The following is a 26,242-nucleotide window of genomic DNA, read 5'->3' on the forward strand; positions in this document are numbered from 1 at the left end:
AGGAAATAGAGCAGTCTTCCACAGGTGTGCCCAGAAAAGCTCACAGGAGGAGAATCAGGTAAGTACGATTATTACACCTAAGCAGGAACTGGCAAAAAGAAGGTATTTTTTCCCGTGATTAAGTAAATAATCCTACTTTGAAACCCATGTAGGCCTGAAGAGCGTTATGCATGTACCATCATCACACGCCATCATGACATGTGGTGATACTGTCAACATGTCACTTTTGTTTGATGTGTTAATTCCCTGACATCATTTACTTCCCTCTTTCATCAGCTACACTGAAACCATTCCTCTTTCCAAAAGTAAAGATAAGGATTTCTTAAACTGAAATCCGGCCCCTCTGGGTCTGGATTGGTCTTTGTTTTGTAGATCACTCTCCGGGCGCATTGTTGGAGGGGTTTGGTGGTTCTTCACCCTGATCATAATTTCTTCCTATACGGCCAATCTCGCTGCTTTCCTGACTGTGGAGAGGATGGTTTCTCCCATAGAGAGTGCTGAAGACTTAGCTAAGCAGACTGAAATTGCATATGGGACCCTGGACTCCGGCTCAACAAAAGAATTTTTCAGAGTAAGTGCTTTACAGTTAATTGGGCCTGCTGGATTTTATTTGATCATCTGCTCACAAAGGCAGATTCACAGTGTTTTAAGGGAGGATCGGGGAAATGGTGGGAATGTTATCAAAGCAGAGCATCTTAAATACAGAGCTACTTGGTTGGTGACCTAATTCATTGTCCTTTAGAACTAAGACTCCTGCGCGACATCACAGGGGGCATGTCAAGAGCACTGAGTTTGAACTCACAGGTTTGAATCCCAACCCTACCACAAAGTGATCGTTTGTCCTTGGGCAAGTCATTTAACTTCTGTCGGCCTTGGTCCCCTTACTTGAATAATGAGGGGATTGAACTAAATAATATCTATTCTCCTTTTTAGCTTTTACAAAAGCAGTGATTTTACGTCTCAGCAGTTCACAGAAGTTAGGTAATTGACTAAGAATCTGAGGAGTGATGAACTATAAAATTACATATTCTATTTTAGACATTGGTTTTCTATTGAAATGTATTACAGTTGTTTCAAGTATTCATGTACATGCTGATAATTCAATTTTCTGGGAAGCTGGTAATTGTTTTTTCTTTTTTCTTTTTTTTTTTTTTTTTGCGGTACGCGGGCCTCTCACTGTTGTGGCCTCTCCCGTTGCGGAGCACAGGCTCCCGACGCGCGGGCTCAGCGGCCATGGCTCACGGGCCCAGCCGCACCGCAGCATGTGGGATCCTCCCGGACCGGGGCACGAACCCGTGTCCCCTGCATCGGCAGGTGGACTCTCAACCACTGTGCCACCAGGGAAGCCCTGTTTTAATTTCTTGAGTAGATTTATTTCCCCCTCACTACCCGCACATAGGCCAAATCTTGGTGGGGAAACAGCAAGTTAGTTGTTCACTAGCAAAAGTTAGTAAAGTGTAAGTACTGTCAAGGAGAAAGAAGATCGAAGGAGAATATTATAGAAGGATAATATGATGAACAAAACCACTTTTACGTAAAATACCAATATCTTTGTTCTGTAGCAACTGGTCTATAAGAAAGGCTACCGATGGAGTGTTTAAGAACTCACATGATTTTTCAGTTGTCCCAACCAGGAAAATATGGTGGTTTCAGTGAGAAAATGGACCCATTCTATCCACACCACTGCCTGCTACTGTAACCCATGTAACTGGTTGTAGCAGTGATCCAGAAGCCACTTGTGTAGTAGGTAGAGAAGAAAAGTTTAGTCATTCTCTCCAACCAATAATCAAATTATCGGATGGCAGGTATAATTACTGACTTTTCCTCAAAGATCCACAGTAAACAAATGTTGGTTCTAAACCAGCTTGCTTTAAGAAATCAGTAAGAAATATATTTCTATATGTATCATCATGGGATTTGTCCAGTTGTTTCACGGGAAAGCAGGAGGAGTGTGTTTCTTGAAATTATAGCAATTAACTAAAAACTGTTTTCATTCCCTGAAGGAGAAAGGGTTAATTCTGAGACCCTTTCCAGAAATCTCATTGGCTCAGGATATCCCTATCTCACCTCTACCACTATTTATCGAGCAGTTCATAATCTCCAACCAGGGACAGGGGCCTAGTACTAGAAGCAACAAAATGATATGAAGATCCTCTGGAACTAACCTGGCCTTGACCCTCACTACGTTGGCAGTTCCAGAAGCTTATCTGGGAATAATGCCCTGCCCTCATGAAATCACTCACACATTTCAGGGCAGAAAGCCAGGGATTTCCATCCGCTGAGTATTCAGCACATAATCAGCTCCACGGAAATCTGGTTTAGTATCAACCTTCAGCAGAGCTTATGTTCACCAACCCAATAGGCACCAAGTTGCTAGAAGGACCACTTAAGCTATCAAGACACCAGACTTGGACCCTCCAATTAGGGATACTTGTTCCACCGGAAAGCATATTTCCTTCAGCGATGATTAGAAATTAGGAAGGTGTGCTTTAAATGGTAATCGATAGGTGGCATCAATTCCCATTAAGCTTTCAAAGGCCATTCATCCATATTGCAGGCAAAGGAGGCTCTCTGGGAAGATTTACTAACACAAAGGCTTGAAATTTTGACCAAGTAGTCAATGTCCCCATGCCCAGACCACATCCCCCACATATATTGTATCTTTCTCAAAAACTAGGAAAGCATCTATTAATCCATTCAATGATGGTTTCATTAAAGAGCATCTTATTACCAGAGCCAACTTGAATCAACATTCAATTCTGAGCAAAGCTATTGCCACATTCTAACTGGTTTGCGGTTTCCAATGCTCAGCAATTCCTAGTGACCTTTACAGCCAATGAGTAATTCGTATGGAAATGGAACTGTTCTGAAAATCTGATTCGAAAAGGAGCCAGATATTTCTAGGTATGAAGAAGTGCAAATCATTTTCTAATTCCCGCACGCCACTTTTCTTTTTCCTCAATTGGTTGCTAGCGACAGCAGTAAGGACTCTGGAGAAGTTCTTTAGGACAGCACAAAAAAGTTGATGATCTAAGAGTGGAACTGAGCAGTATAGGACAGGCAGCTCCTAGCCTGCTTGTACTGAAAAATGTTCTGTAAACCCAACAAAGGGAATGCTTGGTATTCATATAATAGAGGGGCCCAACCAATTGGTCTCCAAGCCATCTGTCCTCTCAAAATCCTCTACTTTACCCCTCCTTGAACCCCATAAATCAGAGAAGGCAGCCAGCAAGAACACATCGTCTCCTACTCAGGGATGTAACCGCCACAGCATGTCACTTTCCTCTCAGTCCTCCAAGATCTCAAGGCTATTTTAAGAGTAGTAACTCCTCCACATGCCAAAAAAAAAAAAAAAAATCGAGGACCCCTGATGGCATGCCTTCTGAACTTTAGAGGATAAAACAAGATCACATGCAACGTTTACAAACATAACATGAGCTCATTTCTTCCCGTTCTCACTCCATATTAAAACCACAGGGACCAAGTTAGTAACACCATAAAACAGCCCTGGGGCCAGCCCTCTAGAGAAAATTAAATAAAAGAAAATTCCTTTCTAATTGCCCTGCAGATGTTTTAACTTGTCCTGGGTAAGGCTGCCATTAAAATGATGACATCTTTAAATGATTCTTTTCTCTCATTTTCTGAACTATCCTCGGCTGCTATCTTACAATCACATAAAGTCACTGGCACAGAGGGACCTGTTCCATCAGGAAAGGCAGGGAGGGACCAAACAAAATGCATGCAGCTGGAAGAGACATCTGAAATATTACAACCCTCTTGACTTGAAAACTGATTTCCTTAGACAGCAGCTCCAAAACTAAATGTCCCAACCAGAGGTGGAGGCACCCATGCTAAAAAACAAGTCGACAGCTTCATTGTCATTGCCCAGAGAAATGCCACTATGATTTGGAAAGCTACATCGAAACAATCATTGTCCACTAGGTTTTGAAATTTTAACCTGATGCAGGTTCAGGTTAAAAAGTAGATCTGGGAGAAAAAGCAATTCCAAAATTCTCTCTGCCTTCAAACCCCTAGAAATATTAGAAGACCACTATGATGCTTGACTCTTTTTTTTTTAATGTTTTTATTGGAGTATAATTGCTTTACAATGGTGTGTTAGTTTCTGCTTTATAACGAAGTGAATTCTTTTCCAGATACTTGGCCATATCCCCACTGAAGATAGTTCAGGGTATAAAAGGATGTTGCTTTTTAAACTGAAGTGTTAATGCTAATTTAAACCCCTTTAAGAAAATAAATATAAATGGAATGGAATGGGGAGAGATGTGCCTTGCCCCAGCACCCCAGGTAGGACAGAAAAACTGAACTTTATCTGGAGACCACCAAGGGAACTGCCCTGTCTTCTGAGTTGCAGACATTCTAAGCCGTAAGAAGCACAGTTGAATTACTCATGAAGAATGTTTTATCTCAACACTGTTACTGTTGTCATCGCTCACTTTAACTTTTAAATTTTTTTGAAATGCAGGCAGCATAAAGAAGAGCTCTGTATTTCAAAAAAAATTATTTTGGGGGGAAGTAGTCCCTCCAAGAGTACGTAGATTCTCCTTATACATCCTGAATCTCTCTCTCTCACACACACTCACACACACATTTTCAATCAGAGTCCACATTTCAACATTTATTGGTTATTTATTATAGGGCTTTTGAACTTTATGGGGAAAGAAGAACAATCTCTCCACAAATTCCCCTATGCTAAGTATGGTGACATTTGGACATGATTAAGAAAACTAACCATTAATCTTTAAGCTTTACCACAACAGACCTCCCTTAACCCTACCCATCTCCTCACCATAGGAAACACATCAAAATGTAAAAATTCTTTTGTTAAAAATTTTCTCAGCAAGTACCATGAAGAATTTGAGAGCTTGATACTGTACCCGGACAACTGCAACCACATTTAATTAGTTTGAAGACATACAGGATGTGACCGAATGCTTGCGGACACAGCCAACTACACACTAGGGAACACATAATAGCAGCAACAGGAGATGAGGTGATACCAAGGAATGGTCGGTCAGAGACATTTATTGTATGTATTACTTAACAATTTTAAAAAAGAAATTGTTTTTTAATTATTTACATAGCCCTTTTGATGCCGCCTTATCCCCCCCAGAACTCTTATTTTCCTATGTCATATAATACATAACACAGCAAGGCTCATAGACCTCCAGGTTAAGACTGGAGGTGGAGCAGCAGGTACGATGTGAGGATGCTGAGGCCTGGCCACATGGTACATTCAGACAGCTGTCAGCCTTTCCCATCCCTCAGCTGTCAGGGATCTGTGGTTTCCTGGGTCTTCCTTGCAGGCAAGTCTCAAGCTGGGTGGAAAGGACACTCACCAAGGGAGTAGAGGTTGACCTGACAACTATGCACACAACACTGTCTGTCTCCAAGAGAATGGAGGAAATGTGGCAACAAAGGCTAATAACAATGCCCTAGATTCTATTACTTATTAATCACTCTTTCAATAACTCTTTTTAGGTGCCTACTATATGCCAAACTCCAGGCTGAGCACTGCAGAGCCATCTCCATAAACGAAATTAAATTTCTGCCTTTTGCCAAATCACATGAAAATACTTAGATAGGTTTTTTCGCCATATTTGGAGGTTATCTGGGGGAACAGATTGACTTAAAATATAGGCATCTCAGAGAACTAGACGATCATCCCTCCGGGGTAGCTGATGGTGTTTATTTCTATGGAGTGACTTCCCAGCATGTGCCAGTCTCTGGGTATGCTTCTCAGTGAACAAGAGTAGGGTTAATGATCCTCTGTAACCCCAGGAGGAAGGTCAGCTAAGTGATGAATAAAACAGAAATGGCCTCTACCCCCTAGGAGCTCACAATCTAGTGGGCTAGATTTTCAACACATATTCACATACACTACCATACTCTATTCACACGACAATCCTGCCACGCAACCAGAACAGGTATTATTACACCTCCTTCAGAGAGGAAACACCTGAGGCAAGATGACCTTGTGACTTGCCGAAAGTCGAAAGTCGCTCAGCTCAGAGGGGACGAGCTAGAATTCTGAGTCCAGATTGGGTCCTCTTCCCATTGCATCTCAGTGCCTTTCTGGTGTGAGTGTTCATAGAAACGTGGGGTCCTATGCACGAATCAAGCCTCTAGGACAGCGCATGTTAAGGCATCTGTATCATCTCCTGGTTGATCTTTGTTTTTATTCCCCTTGATGGATCAATTAGAAAAGGAAACCTATACACATTGTTAAATGACATTTTTCCAGGCCCTGACAATCTCAAAAGGACCCAAGATAAGAAGGCAAAGAAAAGGAAGGCGTCCATAAAACTAGAGTGAATGCCACTAATGCAGCAATCCACACCCACTGATGCCTTTCTTGTTTTTCTTTGGGTAAGGGTCATTTGGTCTCAGTTTCCTCATCTATCAAGGGAAATATTCCCTGCTCTACCTTCCTTATGGGTTTAGTTAGAATATCAGAAAAATCTCTTTAACGCTATGAAGGGTTCTACAAATCCCAGGAGACTTTTAAGAAAAGGGTCCAGCAATAGAGCAATTGAAGCATGGAGACTGTCCAAATAAGGCTCTGTGGAGACATGAGGGAGGGGTATTTCTCAAAACTAAAAGAAAATAATCTCAGCTTGCTCAATGGAAGAGAGGTGGGTTTCTTCTGGCTTTGGGAGGAGAGAGAAAGCTCATTTATATCCTTCCCCCATCCTCCTGATCCCATTCCTACCCCTATTATAAAATATGACTACTAGGGCTTCCCTGGTGGCGCAGTGGTTGAGAGTCCGCCTGCCGATGCAGGGGACACGGGTTCGTGCCCCGGTCCGGGAAGATCCCACATGCCGCCGAGCAGCTAGGCCCGTGAGCCATGGCCGCTGAGCCTGCACGTCTGGAGCCTGTGCTCCGCAACGGGAGAGGCCACAACAGTGAGAGGCCCACGTACCGCTAAAAAAAAAATATATATATATATATATATATATATATATATATATATGACTACTGACTTCATCTCTTAGTCCATCTTTAGCCATTCCTTTGTGGTCTGCAGATTCGACAACTTCACCATGCACAATTTAAAGCTGCCCTTAAAGACCACCTAGAAACTTCAGGTGTTTTCAAGGTGGCATGCAGACCATCTGCCCAAAGTAACCAACCATATGGACTTCATTAGCCTGTCTCCGTTAGTCTTCCCAGGTAACCTACTTGCTTATGAGAGCATTTCACAGCTCAGAAAGCCTAAGGGGGTTAAGTCTTTGTTATCTTTGAGGCTGCCAACTTTCTCAGACCACACCAGGATAATTAACATCACACGGAACTCCCAGATTTTTGTGACAACTCTGAAACTCTCTTCCCTAGAGGAACTCATCTCAGGACCTCACTTTCTTTTCTTGTCTGACAAAGTCAAATCACCTCATAGCCTTGCAATTAGAGGACAGGGACTCATCTGTTCAATTAGACTTTCCTTGAGTTCACCTGGCAAGCCTGAGCAGGTTGATTATTTACAATTCCCTTTCATCACCATGAGAAGCCTAAATTGTTGACCATAAGGACCAACTAAAATTTCAACTTACTGAAACTCAACTCACAACAGCATTCAATTCACTAGAATGCTTGCTTGCACTCTGCTTTTGAAAGGAGAAGGAAACTCACAAAAACAAAACCTTGATGTGAATTTTTTTTTCAAAAAGGCAGTAGCAGATGACTGTGGTCAGGTTCATTCCAGTCTGCAACATCTTCTACATTTTTAACCAGTGAATAAAGAAATATTCAGTGTCTACAATACCAAGTTAGGCAGCTGGGATACAGTAGGGGAAACATGACCGAATCCCTACCTTCAAGGAGCTCACATTCTGTTGGAAGGAGAGAAACAGTAAGCATGTAAACAAATAGATGCATAAAATAATTTTAGGCACCAATAAGTGCTCTATGTATTATGATAGAGAATGACTTAGGACTGTTTTAACTGGGAGCTTGGGAAGGAGGGGTTCAGGTAAAGTCTCTTTAAGGAGGTAATATTTAATTAAAGACCTGAATAAGAGTTAGCCATGTGAAAATATGGTGGAAGAGTATTCTAAACAGAACGAATAAGAAGTGCAAAGGTCCTGGGGCAGGAACAATCCTGGCATGTTTAAGGGACAGGAAGACAACCTGGGTGACTAAAGATTGGAATTACATGCTAGAGTTACAGTGATGGAGATTGCATAAAGTGGTCAGGTTTAGGATATATTTTGGAGAGAGAGTCACAGAATTTGCTGATGAATTAGATAACATTTGTGAGCAAAGTGGAAGGGCTCAGATTTTTGGCCTTCCTTTTCAGTGGTCACTAATGAAATCTGTAAGTCCTACATTCGTTAAATGATTCAAGGATACTTGCAGTAACTGTAAACTGCAAACTATAGTAACAAAGTAAACTGTAATAACAAGGGCTGAAAAGGTACACTTACACTACGGCTGGTTAGGGAATTTTGCCAAGTAAGAAAATAAGAAGCCTTAAGGTTAATCATCAAAAAATTTTAGAAGTCCAGAAGCCCCTAATGATTCATGCCTTTACTGTGTCTTATTGCCATCTTCTTAGAAGACGGTTTATGGTAGAGGTAGATTTTCACAGATGACTAACTAACTCCATTTTGCAAAACCATAACTTTCCTTATATTCCTGTTACTGGTACCTCATTTTTGCCACATGGCAGAAAAGATACACCCAGATAAATTTCAGGCAAGTTTAGTGATTTCCTAGTCATTTCAGGATTTTTCACTCCCTCTTCCCTGGGATAATATCCAAGTTGCAGGGACTTTACATGATAAGAGGTAGCCATGTGAAAATGTATCATGGCATCAGGGGCAGCCATCTAACCCTAGATCATCAGTATCATTTCCAGGCATCCATTGGGCTGTACCACCCAGTTTGGATGTCAAGTAGTCTTTCCCCTCCACACTGACATTTGCTGCATCATCCCCTCATCCAGGCCACAAGACCTCTGCAGACCAACTAACCCTGCACTCATTTCAGCTCGTGATCTCTCTCTCTCTCTCTCTCTCTCTCTCTCTCTCTCTCTCTCTCTCCCTCTCTCCTCTCCCTCTCCCTCTCTCTCTCCACACCCCTTGCACTGTTATAGGGCTATTGGAATAGTCTCCTTCTCTCCTTCCACCAGTCTAGGACAGCGCCTTCCTCCTAGAGATCTCATAGATCTCATGTAACCACTGCTATTCTACGATGCCAGCACCAAGCTAGACATGGGCTGTTCTCTTCAATTTATCATCCCTATGCTACACCCTGGGAAGTAAGGCCTCGTTACTTCTGCCCTGGGAGTCCCATCCTCCCTCCCCCTTTTGGAGAGCTGGGGTGGGGGGTGGGAGATGGGGGGCAGGGCACAGAGACCTTTCTCAGAGCCGTATAGCCCAGTCTGACTTCTCTTGTATTCCTCTCTGCCTCAGCTCTTATCTGGCCTCCTAGGGTAGTTAGTCTGGCTCTTTATCCATCTGCTTTCCAATTTATTGAGCATGGCAGAAACTTCGTATTTCCCTCTAAAGGGAATTAGAATTTGGAAACTCAAAAACCTTTCTTTTTTATCAGAAAGCTTGGTTCTTACTAATTTAAAACTTGGCTTTCAAGGTAGTGTTGTCTCTGCTATGACTTTTTAAAAACAGTTTAATTAAGATTCAATTCACCCATTTAAAATGTACTGTTCAATGAATTTTGGTATATTACATTATTGTTTAAAAATTATAATAAAATATATATAACATAAAATTTGCCATTTTAACCATTTTTAAGTATGCAGTTCAGTGGCACTGATTACAGTTACAGTGTTGTGCAACCATCCCCACTGTCTATTTCCAAAACATTTTCATCACCTCAAATAGAAACTCTGTAACCTTTAGTCAATAACTTCCCATTCCCCTACAACTTCCCATTCCCCCACTCCCTCGGCCCCTAGTAACCACTATTCTACTTTCCATTTCTATGAATCTGTATGGAATCACACAATATTTGTCTTTTTGTGTCTGGCTTATTTCGCTTAGCACAATGTCTTCAGGGTTCGTCCATGTTATAGCATGTGTCAGAACTTCATTCCTTTTTATGGCTGAATTTATCTATACCACATTTTGATTATCCATTCATCTTTTTTTTAATATCTTTATTGGAGTATAATTGCTTTACTATGTTGTGTTAGTTTCTGCTGTATAACAAAGTGAATCAGCTATACGTATACATATATCCCCATATCCCCTCCCTCTTGCATCTCCCTCCCACCCTCCCTATCCCACCCCTCTAGGTGGTCACAAAGCACCCAGTTGATCTCCCTGTGCTATGCGGCTGCTCATCCGTTCGTCTTTTAATGGACACTTGGGTTGTTTACACCTTTTGGCTATTGTAAATAATGCTGCAATGAACACTGATGTACAAACATCTGTTCAAATCCCTGCTTTTAATTCCTTTTGGTATATACCTAGGAATGGAATTGCTGGATCATATGCCAGCTCTATTATTTTCTGCTGTAAGTTTTTGAAAGTCTGTTTGGAAAGCAAAGGTGAGGGCATTTTCTATTCCATTGATATTTTCTTCCTAATCTTCTCTTAGGCCATTGATGCCCCCATCCCAATAGAAAGAAGATCACTGGGTACCTGGTATTGGGGACAGAACTTTAGTTAATATCACAAAGTTTTATCTTGATACATGACTGAAGTTGAGAGGGAGGTATGCTATGTATGTATGTGTTGAAAAAGACCTAAATTCCTGTCTATACTGCACACCACACGTATGTACAGAGGGCCCTGGATATTTTAGCTAGTGATTTCAGCTTGTAGCAAAATCTTAGAGGAGCATGCTTCCTCTTTCTGTGCTTGGGCTACAATTCTGATGCCCCAGCAAGATTGCACTAGAATGCAGGCGATGGATGGTAGAATGAAACCCATCACCCTCCTGTTCTAAATGGTTTAGAATGTTACCTGTCTGAAGGGAGGGATTTGGATAGAGATGATCTATGGCATTTCTTTCCAGTTCTGATTGTAGGTATTTGTTTGTATGTTATCCCCAAAACTGATCTGCTATCTGTACACTCTCTGGTGCCCTAAATGAAGAAGTTCCTGAAAGTAATTAGCTGCTATGCTTAGAGGAACCTGCATTCCGGAACTGATTCTTACTTCCTACTTTTATCAAAATTCTTATGTGATCACAGCCTGATTTATTTCACTCTCAGTTTAATTGCCATGAGTCTGTGGTCTGGATTACAGACTATTTCTGGTATCATATAGTAACACTGATTTTCCCAACTCACTGGGTAAAGAACTCTGTCCTAGACACTCTGGGAATGAATAGGAGATGCCATCCAAACCCCTGAGTTCAGTATGCAGATAATAAAGGAGTCAGGGGACTTAGTCAGGAAAGGTTTCTGGAAAAGGGGGCATCTTAAAAATATCTGGAGAGAAAATAGAATTCAAAAATAGTTCAAAGGATATGTAAGAATGTATTTGTGACCAAAACAACAAGACAGACCATGACTTTATATCATGTTAAACTGTGGCTACTACTGACTGAAGAACTGTTAGTTCTCTCTAGTGTTCACACTAAGATTTGTTTGCACAAAATAGTGTACGTATATGTGTTTGGGGTGGGGTGGGAGTTTAGGATGAAAAAAAAGTTTCCAAGAAAAAATTATTGCCTTGAAACAATAGTATCATAGTAGAAATCAATAGACTGCCAAGGGTAAATTGGAAATTACTGCTTAAGGCCAGGGTGCTCTGAGCACTGTCTTATTTCTAGTTTCATAATTCATATCTCACACGTGAAGATGGGGTTCATTAAAAAGAACACCTTGCTTTCTCTGAAGAATACTTTACTTCTTTTAAATGAGTCTGAGGAACCAGTATTGAAAAGCAAAATCCATCTATGCTTTGGCAAATAATATCAAATTGAACTGTAAGAAGCTTTCATCTTTAAAAACAACCCCATGATATTAGACATTATTTCATCTAAAATAAACAGCCCCTTTCCTGATGTGGTAGTATTAATAGGATAATCATGAAGATAATCATATTAAAGCCCCTTTACACAAAATTTTGAAGTTTGGTTTCAAGATATTTGTATCTTGTCCCTTCCCTCCAGTCACACACACACACACACACACACACACACACATACGCACACACGCAGGTGCACACATGCACACGCCCCACAACTTGGGTAACTGTGATTAGCAAATAATTAAAGTTTATTATATATGAAAGTACCAGGGAGTAAACTGGCAAGATCCTGAAGAACACTTTTGCTTTGTTTTCTTGGCCTGGGGTTTCAGCCAATTGTACAAACAAGAAGGTTGAGAATAGCATGGTCAATGACTGAGGAGAAATATAAATAAATTCAAGGAAGCTTGGATAAATTCATGCAAAATGGATCCATAGAAAGTTGTTAAAGGTAAGGGACACCTCCAGATTTTTAGAGTTGACATCAAGAGGAAAAACATGGCTTCTCATAGTTCTCTACTGGTCTTGTCTTAAAACATTTCTATCTGGAATTGCCCAAAGAGCTGACCTATGGGGACTGGTCTACACTTTTTTACAAGATTGTTTCCCCCATCACAAGAATTGAGACTATTTAGCCTGAAGAAAATATGCAGGAGTAGAATATATTAGGATTATCTTCAAATATTTGAAGGGTAGAAACTTTGAAGATGAATTGTACTTCTTCTGTGGGGCCCTAAGGGATAGAACCAAAATCAAAGAGTGGCTATTACAGGGATAGAGATTTTAGCTCATTGTAAAAAGAACATTCTAATAAAGGAATACAAAAATAGATTGGGCTGTCTCCATAGATAGTGAGCTGTTCATCTTTGAAGGGCTATAGGCCAGGAATAGGCAAATGGCCACTTGTCGGAGATGTTCAGTTGGGAACTCAATAATCTGATGAATGACTACACTAGACCAGTGTCTTCCACCACTGGTTGCAGAGAAAATCATTTGGGGAGCTATTTTAAAACACAGATTATTGGTTCTCACACCTCCCCCTCCAAGGTGCTCATTCCATAGGTTCCATTAACGTGCATTTTTAAACGAGCACCCCCAAGTGATTGCAACACAGATGACTAAGAGCCACTCTTTGAAGAGCGTTTGACAATACAACGTATCAGAGGATTTCTGCTTTGACGATTTGGATTTGCTTTTTTTTCTTTCCATTAATCCAATGTGAAAGATGCAGAGAAGAGGCTAGAAGCTAGGCCTGTGGGACAGAGGGAAGTCTGAGCAGAAGTATCTTGAGGATTGTCACAGCTGATGGCTGAGTTGTAGCCTCCTCCTCTGAGTGTTCCTGTTGGGGTGGGAGAGAAAGGGAAAACCTTCCTCTGATCATCAGGGACCAATGGGAGATGACTGTTTCGGGGTCTGGAATCTGAGGTTGAGCTGGCACTGAGAATTGAGGGTGCCCCAAGTGCAGGGAAGCTCAAGTAATGGTATCGGGCTGGAGACTCGGGTCAATAAAAGTCCAAGAAAACTAAAAGCGGTACACACTGCTGTATTTAAAATAAAATGCCTTTCCATGAAAAAAAAGAAGAAGAAGATTAAAAGTGAGAGTGAAATGAGACTGCAGGGGAATAATACCCAGATGCCTTGAAGTGTTTACAATTTTGACCTATTTTTTTTCCTATAATCCATATGACACCATTCCTTTTCCATTCCTCATCTACAGGATGGGGCCTGGGTGACCAGGACTGTTGGGTTAATGTCTTTAGGGACCCTTCAGCAAGCTGCACGATTCAAACTTCCCATCCTATAGGACTGGAGGTGGCCAGGTCCAAGTGTTGGTTATCAGTGGAGATTTCCAATCAGGATGTCCTAGGTTGTTGTTAAGAAGAATTTCTTAGGAAAAAAATGGGACAGAAGTACTAGACTAGGAGCTGGAAACTCCTACCCTTTAGAGACAAGCTCTCTGCTAATTTCCTTTAACTGCTCTTGCCTCCCTTTCTCTTTCCTTCTTTTACTTGCTGGGTCTTGGGTGGTCAGGGCTGCTGCATTAATGCTTTTACAGAGGCTTCAGAGAACCTCTTGCCTCAAATGTCCCTACCTGGAAGAATTTAGGTGAACATCCCTAGGTGCTAGTCAGCATGGAAAAACAAAGGCAATAGAACCTGGAAAGAAGCAGGGGCACAGAAAATTTCATAAGGAGAAAGAAAACAATAGGACGGAAGGCAAAGATTGCTCAGGAGCTTGAAATCTGCCAACGTGACAGAAGCTGTCCTACCAGCCCTTCTTCTAACTTTCCCCCATTTGACCTGCAGGGTCTCAGGTGGCCAGGACTGCGGTTTCAGTGTTTTTACAGAGGCTTCCAGGAATCCCAAGCTTCAAAATTCCCCAGTCTAGAGGACAGTTAGGTAGACATACAGAAGAGGTGGGCTTCACATGGGGAAGTTCAAGTGTTAAAATATGGCTGGTATTTACAATAGCCAAGACATGGAAACAACCTACATGTCCATCTACAGATGAATGGATAAGGAAGATGTGATACAGACATACAGTACAATACTACTTAGCCAATAAAAAAGAATGAAATAATGCCATTTGCAACAACATGGATGGACCTAGAGATATCATACTAAGTGAAGTCAGCCAGACAGAGAAAGACATATATTATATCACTTATATGTGGAATCTAAAGAAATAATACAAAAGAACTTATTTACAAAACAGAAAGAGACCCAAAGACATAGAAAAACATATGGTTACAAAAGGGGAAAGGGGGGGAGGGATAAATTAGGAGTTTGGGATTAACATATACACACTACCATGTATAAAATATATAACCAACAAGGTCCTACTGTATAACACAGGGAACTATACTCAATGTTTTGTAATAACCTATAAGGGAAAAGAATCTGAAAAAGACTATTATATATGTAAAGAATATTATATATATATATATATAATTGAATCACTGTGCTGTACACCTGAAACTAACATAACACTGTAAATCAACTATATTTCAAGTGTATATATATATATATATATATATATACACACACATATATATACATATAGTTGGAAGCTATGGGCAAGAGAAATGTCCTTTTAAAATGAGAAGGGGCAGAATGAGAAATTACAACGAGAGCTTTGAGCTCTTGGACATTAGCCAAAGCTCTCTCCTAGTATAACATCACCCCTCGCTTCCCTCCCTCTTGGTCCTTTTCCATGCCTTTTATTATGAGGCAGCTGTACTGTGTTACTACTCTTCAGAGGTTTCAGGGAGCCTCATGGCTCAAAGGTACCAACTTAGCTGGGTAGACATGAACCCGGCCACCAGGAATGGCTCAAAATGAAGAGGACATAAATGCTATCAGGAAGAGGAATGTATTCTAAAATTGGTACAGAGGGAAAAGACAAACCATGGGTCAGGAAAATCCTGCCCTTCAGCCAGAAGAACTTTTCTCATGTACCACTCCCTATTCCCTAATGCTGGGACTGGACATTGGGCAACCAATGTAATTGCATTCATTTCTTACGGAGGCATTAGGGAGACCGGGGGTTCAACCTCCCCCACGTAGGAAACTCGTTGAGTGGCCAGCCCCAAGTACCCGGATGGCAGGGTGACGCCTCCTGAGAGTAAGTGGAGGTGATTGGTGAGGGAATTTGAGCTGGACCCATCCTTTTAGTATATCTACCAAGGAAGGTTAGTGAGAGCTTATCTTTCTAGAAAAGAGTGGTATAGTAAACATTTATAACCAGACTGAAACGCTGGCTCCTTAGCCCTTAAAGAAAGAAGTGAGATGGCTGTGATCTTTCCTCCCTCCCTCCTTTTGTTAATTCTACAATGCCATTGCCATTTTTACGTGCTATGGGTATTAGGTAAACAGAAGTGTGATGCACCAGGGTGGTAGTGGGAACGTTCCAATTCCCAAGCAGGAGAGAAATGCTTTCCAGCCCCGAGGCCAGATTGCCCAGCCTTCATCCACAGCATCGGTTATAGAGGCAGTTGATCAAGTGCAAGCTGTGGGCACTGATAAGACTCATACAGGGTTAAGCTGGTGTGGGGAACTGTTAACAAGGTAGGTAGAGTTTTCCCAGCACAGATATTTGCAATGCTAACAAATACGTAAGAGGAACCATTCCTTCTTTCTAACCTCCTCTGGGGTGCCGTCATCTCCCAAATAGAAATGTGGATCCCGATTGCTACAGAAAAGAGAACCCTAGCCTCCCCGCCTTGCTGAAGAGTAATTTCTCTCTTTTATGAAGACCAGATCAGTTTTGGTGAGGCTAGTGTCTGATCTTTTTCCACTCTGTTCCACTAGGACCCTTGCTGTTACCATGGATACCTCTTCCAGTGGCACTGATGGGATGCAGCATCTTATGCATTATATCAGGACCTCCCACCTTGAACCGCTTTGGACTGGCTTTTTTGTCTTCCCAGGCAGTTACTGGGCTTGCCCTTCTGCCAGTCCAGAGATTAACAAGGACTAGCTAAAACCATTTGTTATCTTTTAAGGCTTCCCTTTTATTCCAAAACCTTTGGATTCAAAACACAGCTAGACCCTACCTTAAGTAATCCATATACCAGAAAATTCACAACTGATTAAAGCAATAAATAGTAATTCCTCACATCAGAAACATATTCTTTCCTGGAAAACAGAGATCTCCCTAGTGCCTTTTGGTGTTTACAGATCACTAACCACTTGTCAGAGAAACCTAAGAGGCAGGCTTTCAGAAATAAACATAAAACAGCCCATGCATCGATAGAGAAATAAAAGTTGTTTTTCAAAAATGAATCTAATTTATGGCACAGATTTTTCCAGGAATTTATCTCCTACATGATGGAAGGCATGCTCTTAATGTAGGCAAAGCGGCACAAACCTGGGGAAGGAAAGTTCAAAGGCATTGGAAAACTTACTTATTGAGGTTGAGCCAATCTATGTAGGTATGGTTTACAGCATTCCAGAAGTCTGGTAGCTAATCTTGGAGTCTCCCTTACAAACATCAGTCATTTTTCAATAATGTGACTCCATGTCTTCCTAACGCTGTGCTATATATTCAGTATGTCCCACGTTGCCAGTGCAGAAATGATGAGAAACTTTAAAAGTTCTGCAGTCCCTGATTTTGTGTTTAAATTTGTAAACTTAATGTTGCATTAATGGCCTATTTTGCATATCCACTTGATTGTACCATCTTAAAGATTCATTTAAACCTGGGGAGGACAGCATGACTCCTACCTGCTTCTCATTAATAACATACTTTTCAGTGAGTGAATAATGAATGACGTGGATAGAAATCAGTAGAAATGCAGATCGCCATCAGGTGGAGAAGGGGGAGGAAATCTACTTTGTCTACCACACCGACAAGCAATTTCAAGGCAGAAGGTAAAGAAAGCAGGCCTTAAAAAGAGATGACTGTCTAGGAGGGCTCTTAATTAAATATTGCCTTGTCTTTACATGTAGGACTGTGACAGAAAAGTCCTTCTGATGGAAATTAAAATTTGCAAATGGCTTTTAAAATCTTGGGTTAATAGAAACAAGCCATTTAATTATGAAGAAGAAAACCAGATAACTCTTAGCCACAGATTATCCTTAAGAGCTCTGAAAAAACATAAGGATCTGCCTAAGCATTCTTAATGTGTTGCGTTAACTGCTCTTTGTAGCACCCTGTTGAGGATGGAGGTCCGGGAGGTACTGGGTAGTAAGCAGTCCAACTGACAAAGGTCTGCCATTGGCTGATCAGAGTTGGAATAGAAGGCAAGCTGGAGAGTCTTAAAGGAACATGCATAACTTCTTTCTAACTGAAAATATTTTTTCTTCTCTTTTAAATTGAAGTATAGTTGGTTTAGAATATTATGTTAGTCCCAGGTGTACAACGTAGTGATTCAGTATTTTTACAGATTATACTCCATTAAAAGTTATTACAAGATAGTAGCTATGTTTCCCTGTGCCGTACAATATATCCTTGTTGCTTATCTACTTTATACATAGTTTATTCCTCTTAATCCCATGCCCCCATCTTGCCCATCCCCCCTTCCCTCTCCCCACTGGTAAACACTAGTTTGTTCTCTATACCTGTGAGTCTGTTTCTGTTTTATATATACATTCATTTGTATTAGTTTTTAGATTCCACATATAAGTGATAGCATATGGTATTTGTCTTTCTCGTTCTGACTTACTTCACTTAGTATGACAATCTCTAGGTTCATCTGTGTTGCTGCAAATGGCATTATTCCATTCTTTTTTATGGCTGAGTAGTACTCCATTGTATATGTAATATATACTACATCTTCTTTATCCATTCATCTGTTGATGGACAGTTGGGTTGCTTCCATGTCTTGGATATTGTAAATAGTGCTGCTATGAAGATTTGGGGTGCGTGTATCTTTTTGAATTAGTGTTTTCATTTTTAAGGAAATACATAATTTTTTAAAAGTATTATTGGCCTATTGACTTCTCTGAAATAGCAACAGATAATAACAGTCTTGCTTGAGATACAGAAGGCTGGTTTTAAGTTACTGTATTTCTTTGGTAATAAGGTCCCAGGAACTTAAGAGAAATGCATTTCAAACTAACAATTGCTAATAAATTATCCCACCGGCCACAGATTTCACGGGTTCTAGAAAATATATGAAATTTGGAAATGCAAACTAGGCTTTCCATTTCCCTTTACTCTTCTAAATCCTTTAGGATTCAACACGGCTTCCTTCTGCAATTTGACTATTGACCTTTACTGAATAGAAGTTCAAGTCTATCAGAAATTCAAGTCAATTGAAATAATTGTCAGATTAAGTTTACTTTAGAGAGTCTTCTTATTTTGGTTTTGTTTCTGTTCAATAGTCGCAGTAAATACACAGGCCTGAAAATAAAACAACCTAGTTTTACAGATGATTTTTTAAAAAACTGCATGCTGCAGCTCATGATTCTGTTTCCTTTTTTTTTTTAATTTCTAATGGACTTTGATTTACAAATAAGCAGTTTGGCAGCACTGGTTTCAGTGTAGGGCTTTTGGTGTACCTCGGTTCAAGCCCCTGGTCACTGTATGACAGGGACCAAGCTGAATGACTGTAACTTTCAACCTAATTCCCCCAGTCTTAACTCTGTACCAAATGCTGGTCCCATCCTTCCTTTGGTGACTCAGAAAAGGCAAATTTATATCTGTGACCTTAATGTTACTATAACACAGTTTGAAAATGCTAGGCAGAGGCATTTGGAGTGAGTACTTGACAAAGTTATTTGGAATTTTTAGAGGAAAGCATCTCTGGAGATTCTAGCTCTTTCCGTTTTGATTATATTCCATCTTTCTACCCATCTATCAGAGCTGACACAGGGAAGTACTATTTTTCAAAAACCAGGGGAAATTGTGAATGTTGTCACTTGCCTGCCCACTGCTGTTTGTAATTCTTCCCTTGGAAAGGGGAATCAGAGAGTGGGAGTCCAAACAACTTAATGTAGCAACTCACAGAGCCAGAAAGAGAAAAATCAGGCTGGGTGGCAATTTAGGGAGCATACTCTATTTTTTTTTGCACACATATTTCCTTGGATAATGATCTTCTCTTTTAAAGAAAAGTATGGTTCTCAGACAGCAATAAAAAGAATATTCTTTCATGGTGTACCTGGACCCAGGAGTTCATTTATTTTCAATTTTGCACAAATAGGATAAATTTAAAGGAAACAGTTCCTACGTACACCCAAGGGATTTTTGCCCACGTGAATAATACAGCTTACCTTTTTTCTAGAGAGGCCTTCCATAAACACGGGCTGGGTAAACTATCCCAGAGTTACAGTTTAGCCCTGAATAAGGCAGGAGTTATTCCCCCTCCTCCCCTGCCCCTTGACCTAGGCTATAGCCAACCCCTCCAACTGATGCAGGCAGGACTTCCATTTCATGCAGCCATCACTTCAATCATCAGGGAAAATAAGAAAAATATGGTGAAGCAGGCAAAATAGTTCTTGGTGCCCCTGAGCTGCCTTTTGGTACCTCTCTGCCTTCTCCTTTACTTAAGCTGTAGACCTGCACTATACAATATGGTGCCTAGCACCCACATGTGACTATTTAAAGTAATTAAAATTAAATTTAGAATTCTGTTGCTTGGTGACACTATCCATATTCCAAGTGTTCAACAGACATGTGTGGCTAGAAGCTACCATATAGGATGACACATAGAATATTTCAGAACGTGCTATTGGACAGGGCTTCTGACTGTTAGTTCCCTTTGCTTCTTGAGCATAAGGACCATGTCTTCCAATATCTTCATCCCCTACAGCAGCCTTCCACAGTGCCTGATACAACTATTGAATGTGGGAGAAACTTTACTAAGTTTCTCACTTAACTTTCTTAACTAAGTAACTCAGTGCTTACTATGTTGTCAAGAGCTATGCTCAATTCATTATAAGCAATCTCTCATTTCATCATTGCAAGAACACTATGAGGTGGGTCCTATTACCATCCTCATTTTCCAGATGAGGAAACTGAGACTCAATGAGGTTAAATTATTTGCCCAAAGTCGCACCGGTAATAAGAACCAAAGCCAGGTCTTTATAACTTCAGAACCTATGCTCTTAACCACTGCTCTGTGCACCTAAAGAAAACAAGTCACTATAGACAAGCAAGCCTCTTGCAGAACAAGTGGTGCCTGGGTGGCTTCTCCACAGCCCTCATGCTTGACCAAAGCAGAATAAAGACAGGTTGGGATCAAGGACTGAGCATGAAGAATACGGGTGTAAAGTATGTTGATTTGTGTTTGAGTGTGCATATCAAATTAAGTGGCTATCTGACTACTTCTCTAAATTAGGTAACAGTAAATTAGTAGTTTTATCTGCCATTTTGCATATGGGAACCATTGCCTTGGTCCCCAGTGGTGAAGGTTAGTGAAGCCTAATCACTTTGTGAAGTCACCTCCACATGCTGCACTTACCAGAAGGTTCTATAGCTTGAGTTTCTATACCACAGAGCTTGTGCCAGGACACGCAAGTGCCAGAGAATCCAGTTTCCTGCAGCTTTCACAGTCAGTGTGTTTGCCAGACAAAACCCCAGCCAGCCACGTTTTTTACTCGGCATAGCGCCTTTAGAAATAATACTTACCGGAAGACTCCTTACGTATCAAGAAGGAAAAGACTTACATCTTAAACCCAACAGTTCAAATATTGAGAGCCGCAGGGGAGGGTGAAATGTGATTATATTGAAATTGAGCATTTTAGTAGCCCCATTTGGCCTTAAAAGGTATTCTCTGCTAAACACCTAGTGAATTAGCTTTGATTCTAGTCTGTGCCTCAGTCCCACTGACATCACATAACCTGGCACCATCCTTCTGCCCATCTACATGTGCCCATGCCCTCATCTGCCCCCTGACTTATCAGGGTAACACCTCATCTTGCCTGCCCTCCCCAAGAACTATCTTGATTCTCCTTCCCTCCAGTAGTCCTTTGGCACAAATTCTCTAACAAACCAAGTCATGTAAATATGGTGGTGATGTGCTGTGTGACCCTTCCATTCGCCATGATAGCATAATCTGATTTATTGAGGATTTACTACATGCCAGGAACTGTGATGAGTGCTTTAGATAAATCATCTCATTTAATATTCTATCCCCATTTCAGAGATAATTATTAGAGTCTTAGAGAAATTTAAGTAATTTGTCTAAGTCAAATAAGGCATGATCTCTAGTGGTAGGATTTAGGGCCTTGTGACAGGCTAGTGGAGTATTATATAGTTGCCTTTTACCTCATAGCATATTGCACAGGCTTCAAAGTTGAGCCAAAGAAGATTAAGGCTATAGAAAATCATGTCAAAATGACAGGTCAAAGAAGTAAACCTCAATCAATTCACGGGCACTTTGGTTCATGTCATCCTAGCAATTTCTCCACTGGAAGGCAGTATGGAATAGTAGAAAAGGCATAGGCTTTGGAAGCCAACATACCTAGAGTTGAGTACTAATTCTGCCACTTCGCATCTCTGCAACCTTGGAATTGCCACTTTACTTCTCTGAGGTGTGAAACGGGGTGGGAGGGAGACCAATGATGACAATGTAATTAAGAATATAGACTTTGGTGTCAAATGATCTGGGTTTAAATCTCAGCTACTCCAGTTAATATTTTCAGATAATTTATTCATCCAGTTAATATTTATTGAGTATATTCTATGTGACAGCCCTTGCTCAAAGCGCTCAAACGAAACAAAGTCCTTGCACTCATTGCAGTGGATGAGACCAAAAACTATAAATATGTAAATAACATGTTTCAGTTGGTGTTAAGTAAAATGAAAAAAAAAAAAGTAGGTAAGAAGACAAATTGTTGGGAGTGCTATTTCATCTCAGCTGATGGAAGAAGACCTCTCTGCTGAAGTGACATTGGACCCGACACCTGAATGAAGTGAGGGAGCCAGCTACACAAATACGAGGTGGAGTAGGGGTGGGGAGAAATGCACTCAAGATGTTACAGCATGAGCAAAGGTCCTGACATGGGGATGTGCTTGGTAGGTTTGACGCTAAAGGCCCATGTGGCAGGAGTGAAGTGAGAGAGGGAAACAGTGGAAAGAGATGACAGCAGCAAAGACAACCCAGAGCCCGTTGTCATGGGTTTCTAAAGCCTGGTAAGGACTTTGGATTTTATTCTATGTTTGATAGGAAGTCATTCTGAGGGCTTTGAGCAGAGGAGTGACATGATCCGATTAATGTGCAAAAGGATGCTGCAGACTGCTAGGTGAGGGTGAAAGTTGAGGAGCAGGGAGACCACTTAAGAAATGAGTGCACGACTTCAAGTGAAAAGTGACTGGCTTGGACTAAGATGAAGGTGGTAAGAAGAGGTTGGATTTTGAATATATTTTGAAGATTGCACTGACAGGCTGTGAAATGTGCGACCAAAGAGAAAAGTCAAGGATGACTGCAAAGATTTTGGCCTGCAAAACTGGAAGAATTGGATAGTAGCGCCGTTTTCTCTGATAGAGAACCCTGGAGGAGTAGCAAGCGGGGGTGGGGAAGAATCAAGAGCTGCATTTTGGCCACGCTAAGTTGGAGATGCCTATGAGATATCCAAGTGGGGATGTCAGGTAGACAGTTGGATAAATGAGCCTGGAGTTTAAAGAGGTCAGGGCTAGAAATTTTACCAGCTGTATCATCTGGAACCAGCAAATTAACTTCTATAAGCATCAGTTACCTCGTCAATAAAATGGGGATAATATTTGTTTCACAAGGTCATTTTGAGGATTCTCAATAATGTATGTAAAGTGTGAAGCACTGTTCCTGTACATGTAAGTGCTTATAAATGGTAGCCTTCTCACTGTCAGTATCCATTGCAAATAACTGGCAGTCAGTTGTTGCTGTTGTAGAATCTTTGTTGATTGTTCTAAACCCAAGTTGAATGTTAGAATCACCTAGGAAGTTTTCTTCAATGTAGGCCCCACATCACGCAATTAAATCAGAATCACTGAAGCAGTGATCAGTAGCTTCCCAGGTATGTATTACCTACAGATAGAGAACAGAACTCTTCAGATTAGTTCCAGCTCACCTTTTGGGAAACTAACTCTTCCAAAAAAATACTAAGTGGAAAATTTGGGCTCTTCTTGATATCCCTGAGCAAAATTGCTTCTTTTTTTCCGTTGCTTTTTTTTTAATTAATTTATTTAATTTATTTATTTTTGGCTGTGTTGGGTCTTTGTTGCATGCAGGCTTTCTCTAGCGGTGAGTGTGGGCTACTCGTCATTGCGGTGCACGGGCTTCTCATTGCGGTGGCTTCTCTTGTTGCAGAGCACGGGCTCTAGGTGCACGGGCTTCAGTAGTTGTGGCACGTGGGCTCAGTAGTTGTGGCTCGCGGGCTCTAGAGCGCAGGCTCAGCAGTTGTGGCGCACGGGCTTAGTTGCCCCGCGGCATGTGGGATCCTCCCAGACCAGGGCTCGAACCCGTGTCCCTTGCATTGGCAGGCGGACTCCCAACCACCGCACCATCAGGGAAGCCCTTTTCTGTTGCTTTTTTTCCCTTAGTACGAAAATAGTTCTTGTTCTAAGGATCTGGAAAAAACAGCCACGGCGGAAACTCAAAAAATTGCAATTCCAGGATAGCTTTTTCTCCTTAATAGAAGAGAATTTGTTCTTCGCATTTTCTAGGCTCTGCATTGTCAGGTTTGCCCTCTGCAATACAATTAATTGATTCAAGAATAATAAGAGTATTGAACTTCTCTTTTTAATATCTTACTGATAGAAAACAAAAACACAGTTGGAAAGTGAAGTCCAATTGGTCAAGGGTTATAGGCTCCGGATTGCTGAAGATGAAGTTTCATTGACAGACAGAACTCCAGCAAGCTGAGGGAAATGGCCCTGTAGTGCTCGATAGTGATGGCAGCCCTAGAGCCAATCCATCGCTTGGGAGTCATGGATTCTCAGGATTCTCAGCCTCTGTCTCCCCTGATTTCACTGTCTTTCTTCCTTATCCATCCTGTACCCCTTTTCTGGTATCAGTAGTCTTGGTCCTCATGGAGGTGTTCACTGATGTTATAAGGGCTTCTGTTACCCTTGAGCAAGGGATAATTTTTGTTTGAATAGGGGATTCACGTCCCGAAAAGGAGAGCGGGTTTCCTGGTATCATATAAGGTGCCTTCTAGAGGCTGGAGAAGACCAGCCCTATGAACAGGACACTAAGAAAGGGGAAAATGGCGAGAGTGTCCAACAAAAATGCCTTCCCCTCACTCATTTTTGCCTTCTCTAACTTTACTGTGGACTATTTATTGCTTAACAATTTGGTCAATTTCTTCTCTAGATCATACCTTTAATTAAGAGAACATCATTATAAACTATAATCTGCTTTCTCTTCCGAATTACTTAGCCCCCTCTGAAATTTCTGCTTTTAATAAAGGTTCAGGTGGCATTACTAGGTGGTACAAATGAAAAAAAGGTGGCTTTGGGTCTCTGTCTGCAGATTCTAGTTTGTATTGCACATATTGGTGATGTCAAGAGGGGCCACAGAGGGCTTTTAACCTACCTGCTATTTTCCACCAATCCACCCCAAAGTCACCAAACAAACAAGTCTGGGAAAAACTGTGCTTGCTATGCAAACATAGTTTACAGATAGATCCCAACAAGAATGCCACCCTGAAGGGCCTCCTATATAGAAATTCAGAGATTGCCACTGGCTCAATAACTTGCCCAGGTCACACAGTTATTGAGGAACAAAGCTGAGACCCCAACCAAGTCTGCTGAATTCAAGGCTACAGACACACTTTTTCCACTACAAGCCCAGCCTCTTCAGCTCTAACACTGACCATATCCTTTCTGGTGAAAGTGAACAACTCACCTTTAAAAACGTTTATTTCTTCAAGTTTTGTTTTGTTTAAAGTCGGGGCAAATTGTAAATTAACTGCAATCTCTTCCCACTGAGGCACTGGAATAAGTGAACATTCTTGTCACACACTGTAACACTGCTACAGGCCCCTGGTGTCCACACTTCACCACGTGAAGGGATCAGAGCAATTTGGGGCAGAAGAGGAAGAGCACATCTGGCTTGCCAAATGCATCTGACACGCGTTTTAAAGAAATCAGTAGCTCTGATGAGGCACATTTGCGAAAAGGAATCATTGAATTTTACACATTTTTTCCCTGAAGCAAAGGAAATGGTTTCCATGTTGACTTGGAGCAAGGCACACAGGAAATGATTTCATTTCTAAAGCATGACTGAAGCCCCAATTTCATTGTCCTTATTTCCTTCACGTCAGTTCACACCTTTCTAAACATTCAGACTGCTTGTCAGTTTCCTTTTGCCTCAGACAATCAGTGGCTGCGCTGTGACTGTGTTTTAGTGAAAGTAGAGGGAGGAAGGGAATGGAATACTGGTTTCTGTTCTTTGTTTTTCTCTTGGTGTGCTATGATCCTGGCTGAGTTATTTTGGGGGCTGGGCTTTTAGATAACTTCAGTGCAGGCGAGGTCACCTTTTGCCTAGACATTTGAGTTTTGCTCGCGAACGTCAAGTACACATCCCAAGTGCCTTTGCCTGACGTTTTCATGCTGTGCTCTAAAGTCCAGGGACAGGTTTCCTTCTACCTCAAGGAATACTATTGCAGATGTCTCCTTTCCAAAGGTGCAGGTGAAAACCCAGATCAGTTTCCGGTCACCTTCCTAGTGTCCCTCCCTGGCATGCAAAGTCAGATTATTATTCTGATTTGTCTTCTGCTTCTCTGGTCAGGTCAGGCTAAGAATAGTCCAATGGGTTGAGAGTAGCATCAGTGGCTCTGTGACTTTGAAAGCCAGAGTCAACAAACTCTTGGGGAAAGCGGTTCTAAGGTCCTATTGCTCTATTCTGAGGGAAT

At 41.3% G+C, this 26,242-nt stretch overlaps 1 protein-coding gene across 2 annotated transcripts in view; it reads left to right on the forward strand.

Moving 5' to 3' along the window:
• The window catches only part of GRIA3 (glutamate ionotropic receptor AMPA type subunit 3), a gene marked incomplete at its 3' end in the record, with an annotated part of 282,972 nt that overhangs the window by 230,387 nt on the left and 26,343 nt on the right, over nucleotides 1-26,242 (forward strand). For both annotated transcript variants that reach the window (XM_082865212.1, XM_082865213.1), the window contains exon 12: nucleotides 373-571. In XM_082865212.1, the coding sequence (XP_082721338.1) occupies nucleotides 373-571 (199 nt within the window). The remainder of the gene's footprint in view (nucleotides 1-372; nucleotides 572-26,242) is intronic.

This window comes from Leucopleurus acutus (assembly GCF_964270905.1).
Source record: "Leucopleurus acutus genome assembly, chromosome: X".
NCBI classification, from domain to species: domain Eukaryota; kingdom Metazoa; phylum Chordata; class Mammalia; order Artiodactyla; family Delphinidae; genus Leucopleurus; species Leucopleurus acutus.